The 16,077-nt window shown below is 47.0% G+C and overlaps 3 protein-coding genes across 3 annotated transcripts; all 3 read left to right on the forward strand.

Annotated features, from left to right (window-relative positions):
- Window positions 1–10,412: 10,412 nt before the first annotated feature.
- LOC135389507 (uncharacterized) lies at window positions 10,413–12,441 on the forward strand. Its single transcript, XM_064619548.1, has 2 exons — window positions 10,413–10,675; window positions 10,722–12,441. Exons 1-2 carry the CDS (start codon window positions 10,413–10,415, stop codon window positions 12,439–12,441), a joined length of 1,983 nt encoding a protein of 660 aa, XP_064475618.1.
- Window positions 12,442–12,624: 183 nt separating this feature from the next.
- LOC135389508 (uncharacterized) lies at window positions 12,625–13,686 on the forward strand. The gene has a single exon (XM_064619549.1). The coding sequence runs from the start codon at window positions 12,625–12,627 to the stop codon at window positions 13,684–13,686; it is 1,062 nt and encodes a 353-aa protein (XP_064475619.1).
- An 866-nt stretch (window positions 13,687–14,552) lies between these two features.
- On the forward strand, window positions 14,553–15,659 carry LOC135389509 (uncharacterized protein K02A2.6-like). The gene has a single exon (XM_064619550.1). It carries the CDS (start codon window positions 14,553–14,555, stop codon window positions 15,657–15,659), a length of 1,107 nt encoding a protein of 368 aa, XP_064475620.1.
- The last annotated feature ends 418 nt before the right edge of the window (window positions 15,660–16,077 follow it).

Raw genomic sequence — 16,077 nt, forward strand, 5'->3', positions numbered from 1 at the left:
TTTATAATGGAAAAACATTTAATGAGCGTTATATCACAGGATGAGGCATCGAAGTACACAGAATATCAGGCATGTATAAAAAGAAATCCATAGCAGACAGGTCATAAACTAATTATATATAGGGTGATTCCACGCCGGATCAGGCAGGGTGGTCCGGTCGACCTATTCAATTTTTTCGTTTCAAACACATATTAAAGCCTTGGCCGTAGGAGGCATATTGGTGCTGAAAGTAGTTGAAAATAATTGATGGGTACTTTTAATGATTTATCATTCAGATGTGAGCTTCCTACGCTGCTTGACGCCACGCATCTTCAAACTATTTGACATACTCAGCTTATCACTTTTTTTTTTTTTTTTTTTTTCACGTATTGTCTGGTGTGGGTAGCATTGGATCCTAAGTTGTGAACATCCTAAGATTTGCCTTCGAGGAGATAAAAAATCGAAATTTTCCTCAATTGTAAAATATGGTATGTTTTGGGAACCTCACAACTCATCCCCCAGTTGTGATACCCGGAAGTAATCTACATCATTGTGTTCGTCTCGAAATGCGCTTTCTTCGCATAACGAGCACGTCGTATTGTGAATTGGGGCAACGCCCCCAATAGACTTTTTGTGCGGGATATCTACGGAAAATGCAGAAATATTGACACCGCGCATCCCATATATTCCTACTCGTAACATCGTTCATTTTGTTCGCAAGCGTGCATCATGACTATTCTTAGTTGTCGTACCCCAGACTAAATGGCAATAGTTTAGGTGAGACATGAACAGTGAACGGTATAGAAGTAGCTTAATTCGAAAAGGAAACATGTGTACATGCCTAGCGGTCATGCCTAATATGTTGCACAGTTTATTCTGAATGCGAACGTAGCGTGTCTCTCGTGTTTGTCCTCGTTCCTGTTTCGATGCATCGAAGGATCATGTATCAACCTGCCCATCTAGTAACGAAAGTATTCAATGTGTTCATCCCGTAGCAACTGTTCGTTAAAGACGACAGTCAAACATTTCATGCATTTTACAATATCAACAGGACTATTAAGATACCGACTATCTCTTTATTTAGACTAACTCTCCTGTTTTGGCCGAAATATGATTGCTTCAGTTTTACTACTATTAATGCGTGAAGAGTTTAAATTAACCCATTTTTCCAAGTTGCAAAGCATCTCGTTAGCAGTAGTGGCTATTACATCATTATCAGAGCCACTCGTTAAAGACGACAGTCAAACATTTCATGCATTTTACAATATCAACAGGACTAATAAGATACACTGTCTCTTTATTTAGACTAACTCTCCTGTTTTGGCCGAAATATGATTGCTTCAGTTTTACTACTATTAATGCGTGAAGAGTTTAAATTAACCCATTTTTCCAAGTTGCAAAGCATCTCGTTAGCAGTAGTGGCTATTACATCATTATCAGAGCCACTGGAAAACACGCTTGCATAAGTCCGCATACGAAATAAATTCACAATTGACATCAATGTTAATTATGTCATTTAGTTATCGGGTATCAGATCAGGGTATCTCAACTGGGAACCGAGTTGTGAGGTTCCCAAAACGTACCATATTTTAAAAATGAGGCAAATTTGCGATTTTTTATCTCCTCGAAGGCAAACCTTAGGATATTCTCAACTTACAATGCAATGCTACCCACCCCAGACAATATTTAAAAAAAAAGTATTAAATAGTTATGAAGATACGTGGCGTCAAACTGCGTAGGAAACGCAATGGTCGAAATGTCCACATCACAATGATTATTCATTAAAATAGAACCACCGATTATTTTTTTCTACTTTCAGTGCCAATATGCCTCCTAAGGACGAGCTTTTAATATATATTTGAAAGGGAAAAAAATCACCACCGTGCATGATCCGGCGTGAAATCACCGTATAATAACTGAAGTATACAGGGTGTTCAAAATTAAGCTTTCACTAGCACTTTATAAATAGGCGAACAAAAGAAAACTGGCTCCTATTTTTCTGTTCCTTGAGTAAGAAACAGGTGCTACATAATAAGCAGCAGCTGTTTCTTACACAAGTAGCGTAAAGTTATCATCCGGTTTCCTGTTATCGCTGTGATTGTGTAGCGCTCGTGAAAGCTTAATTTTGAACACCCTGTATAGTTCAGTGTATTGCAGACGTTGCATTTATCGAGCAACGCATCATTACTCATGAAGCAGTCACAACTTACAAGTCATCTTTACAGGTGAGTTGTACTGGTTGTACATGCGTGAGGGAGTAGAGTCTTGTGTACTTTTTCCCAGAATGTGTCGCACAGTAGAAATTTTAGGAGCACCACCTAATGCAGCTGAGGGTGCATGCGTGGTATTATGCAGTCCAGCATGGCTACGAAGAGCGTGTCGTGTCCTGTTCCTTGGGATGCTGGACATAGAAGTTTATTGTCATGAGCGCAAAATAATGTGGTTGCTGATATTGTCAAATGGCTACGCATGTCCGTTCAACAGGAGGTTCCAAAGATATGGTATTGCATTTCAATGAGAAAGCTGATCTCGAAAATGTGCTAGCGTCATAATACGTGATGCAGATAAGGTCTTCTTCGCCAGACCTGGGTCATCTCCAGAGACCTCCCACATGAAATGGTCACAGACTGGCAAACACAGCATTCTGAAATCTTTCTCATCCCTAGCATTCAACTGAATTTTGTTAGACCCGTAAATCATTTTATCATGTCATTGATGTGATCTGTGGTACTGTCAAATGGGTGCACGTGTCTGTGCAGCAGTATATATCGCGAAACTGATACTGTTTCTAGCGTTTAAATGGTAAAGCTAATCTCTAAATATGGTAACGCCGAAATAAATCATGCCGATGTGGTGCTCTTTGCCAGACCTGAGTCCATCCCCGCAGAGGCCGCTTACATGAAATAGTCATAAACGTAACATGGACTTCAAAATCCGCTTACTACAACTGGAAACACTCTAGTCCTTTAAGATAACAGTTAACTGAATAATGTTAGACGCGTAGCTCATTTTAGCTGTCTAAGAAGTGGGGTTCCACACGTGTTTTGCAGCACCACCACAACCACCACCTGCACCACGTTATCGAAAATCGTGACCATCAGAAAATCGATTTGCTTCATGTCAACACATCATGCTGCGGTATAATCAGCAATAATCATTCGAACTCCTATTACAAGAACGGATTGAGGAATCATTAACAAAGATGCTTCAACGGGGAGAATCGCACATTCGAGAAAAACGAGAACAAAAAGAGACTCACCTGGTGGACAGTGGGCGTACGCATACGAATTTGTAGCGCGGAGATAGCGTGGAGAATCACAACTGTTCAAGCCGCGTCGTCCGCGTGCCTTGCCCACATATCGTGCGACGATGTCTCGTTCGATGCCATCTCTTCCTGTGATAAGCTTGATACAAATGAAATATGAAATTTAAAAAACTACAGACACCCAGCGCAAAATGTGGCAACTTACATTTGGTAGACCTTGCATGATGTGGGACCGTGAGACACCAGAAGCAAGAGTGACCGTTAACGAAGCGAACGAAAAGACGCTTTGCACACGGAACCATGCACGCGTTCTCAGAAGGCAGGGCCCGTATAACAATTGAAAAACAATAAGCGTCAATATAGGCGTAAATGGATAATATGAGACGCCAGAAGCCAGAGTGACCGTTAACCAAGCGAAAGGAAAGACGCTTTGCACACGGAACCATGCACGTGTTCTCCGAAGGCAGAGCCCGTATAACAATTGAAAAACAATATGCGTCAATCTAGGCGTAAAGAGCGTATACTCCAACGCAGAGCCTCAGTTTATCCGTCAAGACGAAATCGTATGCGTCAGGATATAAGAGTAAATCATGCCCTCCGTCCCATGTACGCATAAAACTCCGCCCTTTACGCTTACAGCGAGCGCGTTTACGGGTACTAGGAATAAAACAGAGCTTGAGGGATACGGCATCTGCGATTTTGTCGAACTTTACGCTTAGTAAGCGTAAGATTGGACGTAAGCGTAAATTTATCCGTTTCGTTTCTGAGAGTGTAGGGAGCAGGAAAATATAAGTGCCAAGTAAATTATATGCTATAGATAGTGACCGTATTCTTCATTCACATCACCGACACAGGCTTCCATCGTGGCTGGCAAGAATGTGAAACTCGGAAGTAAAAGCGTGCAAACGCGTGATTTACCGTCAACACCTCTCAACCTTTATCGATTGATGAATTCAACACCTACTGTCCGCACACCCTCATGCTCACAGGTGGGTCAAGCTCTTGTTTTGTTTAACATTTTAAGTTCTGCATTCCTTGCAGGTGCATGATATGACAATATCTGCACCACTGGTGGAACCAGCTTTTGCGTCGTTCCAGAAATCTGAAGACAACAGTTTTGAATGGCCTGCTGATACAAGTTTGCAGATACTAAAAGCTCTTCTACTTTACAGTGTTGTGCCCTCTGCTTCACCAGACCAGAAGAAGTACATCAAATGTGCATCATTACAAAGTGGCCACAGATGTTCGCATCACACTTCTCACCACAAAGGCCGAGTGCCCAAGTGAACACAATTTATCTTGGAAACGTCGGCCAGAGGTGAACCAGATGGCTGCGGGGATCATCCTGTTGTCTGGCACACTCCTTTTCAATGGGACCAGTGCAGCCAAGGTGTGAATTCATAGCGCCTTATGTTTTCACAGATTCAAATGACACCTTGTAGTATTTGCTGTTGACCAGGTTCCCTGGTTACTCGAGCTGTTTACTAGTAAAGTCACCTCAACAGACCTCACCTACAACACCTACAAGAAAGGTCACAGGCTCACTTTCGGGACACAGGTAGGGTTATCAGAACTCACGGCCATAAGAGACAGAAACATTCAAATAATCTTACTGAAACACAAGCTTTCGAAGAGAGTCCGTCCTTCATTAGGCGTGATAGAGACACACATGGTACCGATATTTATACTGATGTACATTAGAGAAAGGGAACAAAGAAGGTAGTGAGCAGGAAATCCAAATTCTTGTTACAAAACAAGGCACACAGACTTTGCGTAATTTTCTGTTACAATAATTATATCTGCAACAACGACGTAACAGGTACATGTAGTAAAAGGTAAAAAGAACAAGTTGCACAATTGCAATATGCAAGTGCCATGCTCGGGAATGCCTAGTGGCCATGTAGTCCACAAGAGGATCTTGTAACAGAGGGTTAAGGAAAAGCTTGAAATTGCTGTCAAGTCCCGTGCATGTGCTAAGCTAAACCCGTGGATTCAGCATACTTGTACCCACCTTTACAGGTGTAGTTCCAATTGTGAGGGACATGCAGAGCTTTTGCTTAGCATGTGCAGAAGTATGAGCTGACGTATACAAATGAGCTGTCATTCAGGAAACAATGTATACAAGCTTCGAGATAATGCGTCTAGGTTTGCCCTGGCACGCTTTCAACATCCATGGCAGCCATGAGGGACCATGTTTCGATATAAAGAGCATAGGGAAGACATTTAGCCATGACCATACCTTATCTTCGCTGAGGATGTAGGTCACCTCCTGAGTGACACCTCAACAACTTGCAAATATGTGAGCTAGAGTGAAATAGTAGCGGTCTGCAAAAGGCCTGAGCCCGCACCAATGGCTGCAATTGAACTGGTATGAGGAAAAAACATGGGAAATGTGTAATAAGAAATTGAGAAAGTGTTGCAAAGATAGATGTGCACAGAAAAGGTCAAAAATTTTTGTCAACGATAGGGATGCCTCTGAAGAGAAGCCTCTGTTGATGCCATTGGCATGACCCCACCTGAGGCCTTCTTATACTGATAAAGTCATGAACTCGAGATGTTTTGTAGGCATGGTGATAGCCTATGTTCTCTTAGAGCTTATGGGCTGGAACGTGTTTGTGGCAAACACCTGCGCGATTTTCCAGCTATGACCAAGCCGTGCAACCTTGAGGTTACGCCCACGCACTCAGTCATGCACCACATCCAGACCACCAGACCACCCGCAGTATCACGCCCCCGTCGGCTCTTCGGTGAGCGTCTCCAGATTGCTCGCCGTGAGTTTGACCACATGCTGCAGCCGGGGCTCATACGTCCATCGTCCAGCCAATGGTCATCACCGGTACATATGGTACCGAAGAAGGACCCCGGCGATTGGCGGCCGTGCGGCGACTATAGAGCCCTGAATTCCCGCACAGTACCAGACCAGTATCCCTTGCCGCACATCCACGATTTCACCAGTGGCCTTGCTGGTGCGACCACCTTCAGCAAGATCGATCTGGTCAAGGCCTACCACCAGATCCCGGTAGCGCCCGAGGACATTCCGAAGACCGCCATTATCACACCGTTTGGCCTCTTCGAATTCGTCCGAATGCCGTTCGGTCTTCGGAATGCTGCACAGACGTTCCAGCGCTTTATCAACGAGGTCATACGAGGTCTTCCTTTCGTGTTTGCGTATCTGGGCGACCTACTCATTGCCAGCAAGTCTCCTGAGGAACACGAAGCACACCTGCGCCAGCTGTTCCAGCGCCTGCACGACAACGGCCTTGTCATCAATCCCGGCAAATGCCTTTTCGGCGTTCCGTCGTTGGAATTCCTCGGCCACAGCGTGTCGGCGGACGGCATTTCACCGCTCCCGTCCAAGGTACAAGCCGTTCAAGACTTCCCCGTGCCTTCTTCACTGCGGAAGCTCCGCGAGTTTCTCGGCCTCGTAAACTTCCATCGCCGTTTTATCCCACACTGTGCCGACCTCTTGCGACCTTTGACAGACCTGCTTCGTACCCACACCAAGGCGAACTCCCCTCTGACTCTCTCCTCAGAAGCTCTCACTGCCTTCCAAACCATCAAGGCGGCCCTTGCTTCAGTCGCCATGCTCGTACACCCGGTGTCTTCGACCCCTACACGCCTAATGGTGGACGCCTCATCTCATGCCGTTGGCGCCGTTCTACAGCAGCAGCAGCAGTCCGGCGATGATTGGGCCCCCTTGGCTTTCTTCTCTCAGCGGCTCAAGCCATCCGAAGAGAGGTATAGCACCTTTAGCCGACAACTCCTCGCCATCTACTACGCTGTGAGGCACTTCCAGCATTACCTCGAAGGCCGGCAGTTCTACGTTCTCACGGACCATAAACCTCTTACGTTTGTCTTCAAGTCCAACCGTGACACATACTCCCCGACCGACCTCCGTCGTCTCTCTCTCATCTCGGCGTACACCACCGACATCCCATTCGTTCGTGGTCATCAGAACGGTCCGGCCGACGCACTGTCACGCCTCGAGGGTGCCACGTGTTCGGCTGCCCTGACCTTCGACACTCTGGCCGCCGCGCAAGCGGGAGATCCTACGCTTAGTCACCTTCTCTCAGGCACGACCAAGCACTCCCTACAGCTTCAGAAGGCCCCTCTACCCTTTTCGTCGTCTGACATATGGTGCGACCTCTCTGGCCTCGTCCCCCGTCCCTACTTGCCGCCCTCCCTGCGCTTCCCTACCTTTCAAGATCTTCATAACAACAGCCATCCTGGGATCCGTGCCACGCAGCGACTGTTGTCATCTCGCTTTGTGTGGCTGGGAATGAACACGGATGTTCGACGTTGGACGAGGGCTTGCATCGTTTGCCAAAAGGCCAAGATCACACATCACACCAAGACACCCGTTCATCCCTTCACCTTGCCTGACGCACGGTTTCAGCACCTTCATGTCGATCTCGTTGGTCCATTACCCCCGTGCCACGGCCATCGCTACCTTCTTACTCTCGTGGACCGCTATACACGATGGCCGGAAGCGGTTCCCCTTCCCGATGCGACTGCAGATACCGTGGCGCACGCCCTACTCCTGGATCGCACGTTATGGCTGCCCTGCCCGCATTACCACCGACCAGGGACGGCAGTTCCAGAGTGCCCTCTTCAGGCGACTCATGGCGCTCCTCGGCATTCACCATCTGCGGACCACAGCCTACCACCCCGCTGCAAACGGTCTGGTGGAGCGGTTTCACCGCCAGCTGAAGACCGCTCTCATCGCTCGCCAGGCCGGGACTCATTGGGTCGACCATCTGCCCCTAGTCTTGCTGGGCATTCGCTCCGCCCTGAAGCACGACCTTGCCTGCTCTGCCGCAGAGTTGGTTTTCGGCACGACCCTGCGTTTGCCCGCTGACTTCTGGTGCCCCGGTCAAGCTGAGCAGCCTGTTCCCCCGGCCGACTATGTCCACGGCCTCCGACGCTTCTTCTGTCAGCTTGCTCCGACCCCTCCGCGCCAGCCCACCACTGTCCCGGTTTTTGTTCCCCAAGACCTCAAGTCCTGCACACATGCCTTCCTGCGTCGTGACGCCGTTCGCCGTCCCCTGGCCCCTCACTACGACGGCCCCTTCCGTGTGCTGTGCCGGTCTGACAAGACGTTTACCCTCGACATGGCCGGACACAAACAGGTGGTGTCGTTAGACCGTGTGAAGCCTGCTTACATGGAGTCCGACTCTCCTGCACCACTTCCTTGCTCCACTATACGACCTCCGCACCCGGACCCCAGGTTCCGTCGTACAGTCTCTTGGGCCAGCACCCTCAGCCAGTCCCCAACTACCCCCTCAGCCAGTCGAAGGGGAGGGGGAGCCCTGTAGCGAGCCGCCCAATCTGCAACGCCATCAGCGCTCGTTCAAATTGGTCGCGCTAATAAATGCACGGGCCGCTCGGCCAGTAGTTGTTCCCGTGGATTAGCCAGAACGTTGTCTCTTTCCTGGAACACGCTACCTACAAGTTTAATTGCAATTTGAACAGGTGTTGCGATTTATGATCACTGTTGTAGAATGTGTAATTTCACAATACGCAAGCTTTAGCTCGCTCACTTTGACGAGCACTCTTTCACGATGTCAGAGAAGTTAATCGAATGTATTTATATTTTCTGTATACACTATAACATAATGCGAATTCTTTATGTCGTGGATATTAACAGTTATGAATATTTTCCGAACAAAGTTTACTTAAAACTCGAAGAAAGGGTCACCGGCGGCGACGAACCCGTTTCCGGAAAAAGCAACACGATCGCGTGCGGTACCACGTTAAGGCGTCGGGCGCAGAATCGCGTTCGGTTTCGGGTACGGCATAGGGGAAACGCGGCCCGGCGTGTTGCCGAAACGTCTTCGAGGACTCGGGTGACCCTTTCTTCGAGTTTTAAGTAAACTTTGTTCGAAAAACATTCATAACTGTTAATATCCACGACATAAAGAATTCGCATTATGTTATCGTGTATGCAGAAAATATCAATCCATTCGATTAACTTCTCTGGCATCGTGAAAGAGTGCTCGTCAAAGTGAGCGAGCTAAAGCTTGCGTATTGTGAAATTACACATTCTACAACAGTGATCAGAAATCGCAACATCTGTTCAAATTGTAATTAAAGTCTTACTGATGTGTGGTAGTCACCACTTCTCCTGAATGTGACTCGATAAATTTTAGCAATTAATCCACAATCAAATATCTTGTATAGTATATGTGAGTATATGCACAACTTTTTAATCTATATCTTGAGAAAAATGCAAGAAATAGCGTGCAGCTTTAACTTTGAAAATTTAAAGAAGAAAATGATCTTTAGTGTGGAATTTGCGTTTTACAACAAGACCGAAGACATTAAATAGTTTATTCTGATTATTGGGCGCTTGAATCCAGCGTTGATTAACGCAGGCGCTGTGTCGTCGCCGTGTTTGTATTGCTTAAACAACTTGCACTTTGTCGCGTATTGATGTTTCCTTTCTTTGTATGAAGATTCTTGAATGGCGTACAAGAGTGTATTAGATGAAAATCGTCCGGTGGTCCACCGCAATTGATATGTTTGTTGAGTTTCAACAGGTGATAATACATCAGACCTTGCACGACAATATTGAACTTCTGTTGATTCGACATCGTTGCAGAGACTGGTAGAAGAAAATAATTGCGTTGCCGTGGTATTGGAACATATCACGTGATAAGATTTTATGTACTTTCCATCTCAGATATGTGTAATTTCAACAAATCCGTAATGAAACGTGCGATATAGACCGCTTGTATATGATAATTTTATCCGACTGCTTTCTTGATGAACGCAATGCCCATTGCAATGAATACAATTACATCTGGTCTAGTGTATTTCAATTCTTCGTTAGCAAATCTCAAAAACTCCGCCAGCAATCCTAGTGGCCGTGTTGCGAACTTTCTTTCTTTCTTATTTTTTCACGCTTTTCCTAGCTTTAAAGTAGTATAAAGACGGCAAAGACAACGAAGTGAAAATTATGATGAACTGTACTTCGTCTTCTACTCAAAAGGAATGTTGCTTGGATGTGTAGACACGTTGGCAATTAAACTTTGAGTTATTTTTATAAAGGAGTCTTCGTTTCGTTTCGACTGGTTTGCCTTTTCTCCACATCTGGTGCCGAAACCCGGGAAGCCCAATTTCTCTACCTTGAACGTGACCGATGACCGGGGACTGAGTTGAGGCAGACATGGATCGACTTAGGACTAAGCGAACTGTTCTTCGAGGTCGAAATACACGGGTCATCAATGAAGCGAAGGCCCTGTTGGACGCCGAAGGTGCATCAACTCAGGAACTTACCGAGTGCCTCGAACGTCTCACGCTTTACAACACGGAATTGAGACAGGTAAATTGCTCTTTGGAGCCACTCTTTGCTATCGAAGACCTTGAGCGAGAGCTCACCACCAGCAACGAGTACGATGAGCTGGCCCTGAAGACACTGTCCATGTTAAAGTTTAGTATTCCACCCACGAGTAACACAAGTTGCAACTGCTTCTAGTACCTCTTCACCCGTGACCAGTGGAGGTCAGGAAGCCTCACGAGAAAATCGTAGAAGTGGGGCGAAGCTTCCAAAGTTGGAAATACCCAAGTACAACGGAGACTTATGCAGTTGGCAACCGTTTTGGGAACAGTTCAGAGATGCAATACACACCAACCGTTCTCTCCCTCAGTCAGAAAAATTTCATTACCTTCGAGCCCTCTCGACTGGACCCGCTGCAGCAGCAATTGCAGGGCTACAAGTCACTGAAGCCTGCTACGAGGATGCTTTGAGCTTGTTGAAGAACCGTTTTGGCGATAAAGGGAGAATCGAAAAGGAGTATTTGTCGCGGCTGCGACATCTCCCTACCGTAATTTCTTCAAATGATGTATCATCGATGACGAAGCTGTACGACTATTTGCAGGCAAACATTCGTGACCTCACCTCGTTAGGTACTCCTGTCTCCTCCTACGCCACCATGATGAGCGGTATCGTTTTAAGGTCGTTCCCTTCGGACGTTGCAGTGGATTTCCACCGTAGGAGAGCAACTCGAACAGATCCGAACAAGCAAGAGACAGCAGAGGAGGAGCTCAACACTATAATCGAATTCTTGAAAGTCGAGGTTGAGAGTCGAGAGAGGAGCAATCCTAGTGGCAAGACTGAAGGTCGTTCTCGTCCGCCAATTCTTCAAGGACGTAACAGCAAGATACCGTCAGCGAACGTCCTTCAGACCTCCGCTCACCAGAACGCATGTTTCTTCTGTGGATCTCTGTCTCACCCATCTACACACTGTGACTCGGCCATGAGTCTGGAACGGAAGAAGGAAAAGTTGAAGGTGGCGAGAACATGTTTCCGCTGCACTTTTGCTGGCCACGTATCGAGAGAATGCCGCAGGAAGGTTAGGTGCACACGTTGTCAAGGCCGTCATGTAACGACTATGTGCGACCCTAGCTGGAAGCCTTCTAAAACGCAAGGAACAATTGATGAAGCCACTTCTGCAGTCTGTTCCTCGCCAGCCGAATGTAATTCTTCTGACACGACATATCTTCAGACCTTTCGAGCCTGGGCAGTGTCCAGCAACGATTGCCTTTACGTCAGGGGACTCTTCGATAGTGGGAGCCAAAGGTCGTTTATTCGAGAAGACGTCGCAGAGACATTGAAGCTCCCGGTGACAGGAGAGATCGAGATAAGCATCAACGCTTTTGCGAGTACTTGTTCAAAACCAGTGAGGCGAAAACTGGTGCAATTTAAGCTTCGTAGTCAGTTCCACAATGAGGAGGCCATAGTGGTACCTGTGATCTGCAAGGAGATTTTCGTGGCACCTGTGCCAGAAGAACATTTGACACATCTCGAAGTCGACGACATAGACGTAGCCGATGCCGTTATTTATCCAGGAGTTCCGGAGGTGTCGGGTATCAGCGTTTTAGTGGGTGCGGACCAAATATGGCAACTTCTTACCGGAGAAATCAAGAGGTCCAGAGCCAATTGTAACCTCGTCGCAATGAACTCGAAGCTCGGGTGGACGTTTTTGGGGCCCAGCGGTTTACGTGGTTTAGTCGCGAGACAATCAAAAGGTATGGTCTGCGTGCTCCATTCCAACGTCCAGCAAGAATGCTTTCCTTCATCTGCCGGCTGGAAAAAGTTTTGGGAGCTTGAAAACATTGGTATTGTGGACGACCTCGAGCCTCCGCAAAATAACTCTGTCTTGAATGTTTTCAAGGGATCTATCGCAAGGAACTAGGAACGCTATGCAGTGCGACTTCCCTGGAAGGCAACTAAAACTCCTTTGGACACGAACTTCGAAGTAGCGAAGACTCGTTTGAAAAGGCTGGTCCGTCGACTAAGTGAAAACGAAGAGCTACTTCATAAGTACGACAAAGCTATACGTAGCTATATACAAGATGGACACGCTGAACAAGTCCCCATGAAGAGTGCAGAGTGCCCAGCGATGACGTCTGAACGCATTTATTACATGCCGCATCGCGAAGTTATCAAGGAGCAGTCGTCGTCGACCAAAATTCGGATCGTTTTCGACGCGTCGTCTCACGCCCGCGCTTCCACTTCACTGAACGACCATTTAGAAAAGGGTCCTAAGCTGCACCCAGATCTTCTAGACGTTCTCGTACGCTTCCGGATGAAGTCCATAGGAATGACCGGAGATATCCAGAAAGCTTATCTACAGATAGGAGTTAAAGAAGAGGATAGAGACTCACTCCGTTTCCTATGGTTCGACGAAATTTCACCGCACTCAGCTACCACAAGAAATATTGTAGAGTGGCGCATGACCAGAGTGCCGTTTGGTACCACCGCGAGTGCGTTCCTGCTTTCTGGCACTCTCAATCATCATTTTGCCAATGCGGGGCAGCGTTTCAAACGGACTGCAGAAATTATGATGAAGTCCTTTTACGTGGATGCTCTCGTTTTCGGAGCCGATTCTGCTGTGGACGCTTTACAGCTATACAACGAAGCAAGAATTATCTTGAGCAGTGCGAAAATGGAGTTGAGGAAATGGTCGTCAAATTCTCCAGAGCTACGAGAAAAGTTCCAACAAGACGGGGTAAGCGCCCCTACCCAGCCATTCAATTCCAAAATAAAGGTCCTCGGAATAGTGTGGAACACACAGGACGATTGTCTAGCAGTCGACATCGAGGGCATCCTAAGTTCTGTTTCAAAAAACGGCCAAACAAAGAGAGCGGTGCTACAAACTCTTGCAAGGATTTTTGACCCTCTGGGACTGCTGAATCCATTCACCATAGGAGCGAAGACACTATTTCAAGATCTGTGGAAACACGAAGTGGATTGGGGCGAGAAGATACCAGAGGCCTTCATCGACGTCTGGGAGAGCTGGTGTCAACAGATTTCGAGCATATCGGATGTGGAGGTACCTCGTTGCATTTCACCCCAGGTGGAAGTTACTGTCAAGTTCACGTGTTCTGCGACGCGAGCAAACGTGCTTACGGTTGTGCAGCCTACTTACGCTGGGTGAATGACAAAGGTGATTCTACAGCTAGAATCATTTGCTCTAAAGCACGGGTCTCACCCTTGAAGGAGTTAACATTACCCCGGCTGGAACTCATGGCTGCTGTGATTGGAATCAGAATGCTGACCTACCTCCAGAGGGTATTCGCTTTCCACTTTGAGTATCGCATGTGGAGTGATTCATCGATAGTTCTAACTTGGATTAAGCGTTCCAGTAGGGACTGGAAGACTTTTGTTGCAAATCGGGTGCAAGAAATTCAGTCCAGCAGCGACACCCGTTTGTGGAGGCATTGTCCCAGTGCTGACAATCCCGCAGACTTATTAACACGCGGGGTATCCGTAAAGAAGCTGGCGTCATCCGATCTATGGTGGAGAGGCCCGCCATGGCTCTCTGAGGATACGACATGCTGGCCTGACTTACTTGGAGAATCAGAGGACGAAGCCGCTCTCAAGGAAAGAATGCCATGCACTGCTAACGTATTCGTTGTCAGCTCGGTGTCGCCTATCCTTGACCTTGAACGCTTCAGTAAGTTATCTAAAGTACTTCGGATCACTTCATGCGTCCAGCGGTTCATAAATAATTCTCGCGGACGAAACGGGGTATCAATGACTGCACTTACGGCGGAGGAGATACACCATGCAGAGTTGTTCTGGGTCAAAGTAATACAAAATTCTGCGTTCGAGGAAGAAATCTCAATTCTTCAACGTAAAGAAGACATTCCACCTTCCTCTTGAATACAGCAGTTGCATCCATACCTCGATGACGAGTCTGTGCTACGCCTTCAAGGACGCCTGCAAGAATCCGATCTAGAAGAAGATCGGAAACACCCGATCCTTTTGCCACATAACCATCGCTTCGTAGATTTACTAGCAATGGAAACCCACCTTCGTCTCCTACACAGCGGAGTAAACGCCATGCTTGTGGAACTGCGAGAGCATTACTGGATACTACGAGCGCGATCGTTGATCAAGGGGATCGTTCATCGATGTGGACGTTGTCAAAGACTTCGTTTAAAGCCGTTGTCCGCGCCGGTTGCTCCATTTCCTAAAGATCGTGTCTGTAAAACAAGTCCATTTGGCATCGTCGGAGTTGATTTTGCCGGGCCACTGTACGCAAAAGAAAAGGCTGAAAATGTGAAGGTGTATATAGCACTTTTCACGTGCGCGATAACTAGGGCAGTGCACCTGGAACTGGTTCAAAATATCTCCACTTCGTCCTTTTTACTTGCATTGCACCGTTTCATCGCCCGCAGGGGGATTCCCGAAGTGATATATTCGGACAATGCTGCAAGCTTCAAGCGAGCATCCAAAGAACTGCAAGGTTTCTCGGAAGTGGCCGCTCAACCACAAGTACAAGACCACGCAGCCTCCCACCGCATTCGCTGGAAATTCATTATCGAGCGAGCAGCTTGGTGGGGAGGCTGGTGGGAACGAATGATAGGAGGAGTCAAAGCAGTATTGCGCAGAACTTTAGGGCGAGCCTCGCTTACCTCGGAAGAACTAGCTACACTTTTGACAGAAGCTGAAGCAGTGATTAATTCGCGACCAATTACCTATGCGGATGCTGACGACAATGACAATGTGCTAACCCCTGCCCATTTTTTTATTGGAAAGCGGCTGACCTGTTTGCCTTACTCTTCAGCACCGACGGCCTCTGTATCTACCTACAGTGGGTCCGACTACCGACGCAGAAGAAAGTATCACCAGCATCTGAAAAACATTTTTTGGAAGAAGTGGACCGATGCTTATCTTTCTGACTTACGTGCTGCATACAAGTTCCCACAGAAAAAGTGGAATACAGTAAAGGAGGGGGACGTAGTGGTGGTGCACGACGAGCGACGCCCCAAGTACTTTTGGAAGTTGGGAACCGTTAAGGCAATTTTCCCTGGTCGTGATGGGAACACTCGTGCTTGTACTGTTAAATTGGCCGATGGGTCAGAGTTGCGACGACCCGTGCAGCTTTTATACCCCTGGGAGTGAGCTAAGCTCATCGGGGGGAGTGTGTTGCGAACTTTCTTTCTTTCTTATTTTTTCACGCTTTTCCTATTTCCTAGCTTTAAAGTAGTATAAAGACGGCAAAGACAACGAAGTGAAAATTATGATGAACTGTACTTCGTCTTCTACTCAAAAGGAATGTTGCTTGGATGTGTAGACACGTTGGCAATTAAACTTACTTTGTTTTTGTAAAGGAGTCTTCGTTTCGTTTCGACTGGTTTGCCTTTTCTCCACAGGCCCTTCCGACGTTGATGTGCAGATATTTTTATAAGTATTGTAGATTCGGCATATAAATTCTTGCACCTTCAGTTCTGTAGTTTGTACCATATCCCCGAATACGACCCTGTCTAGGACGTATTGAAATGCAGCGATAATGAAATCGTTTCGCGGCTCCTCTTTTTCG

This window comes from Ornithodoros turicata, chromosome 3, assembly GCF_037126465.1.
Source record: "Ornithodoros turicata isolate Travis chromosome 3, ASM3712646v1, whole genome shotgun sequence".
NCBI lineage: Eukaryota > Metazoa > Arthropoda > Arachnida > Ixodida > Argasidae > Ornithodoros > Ornithodoros turicata.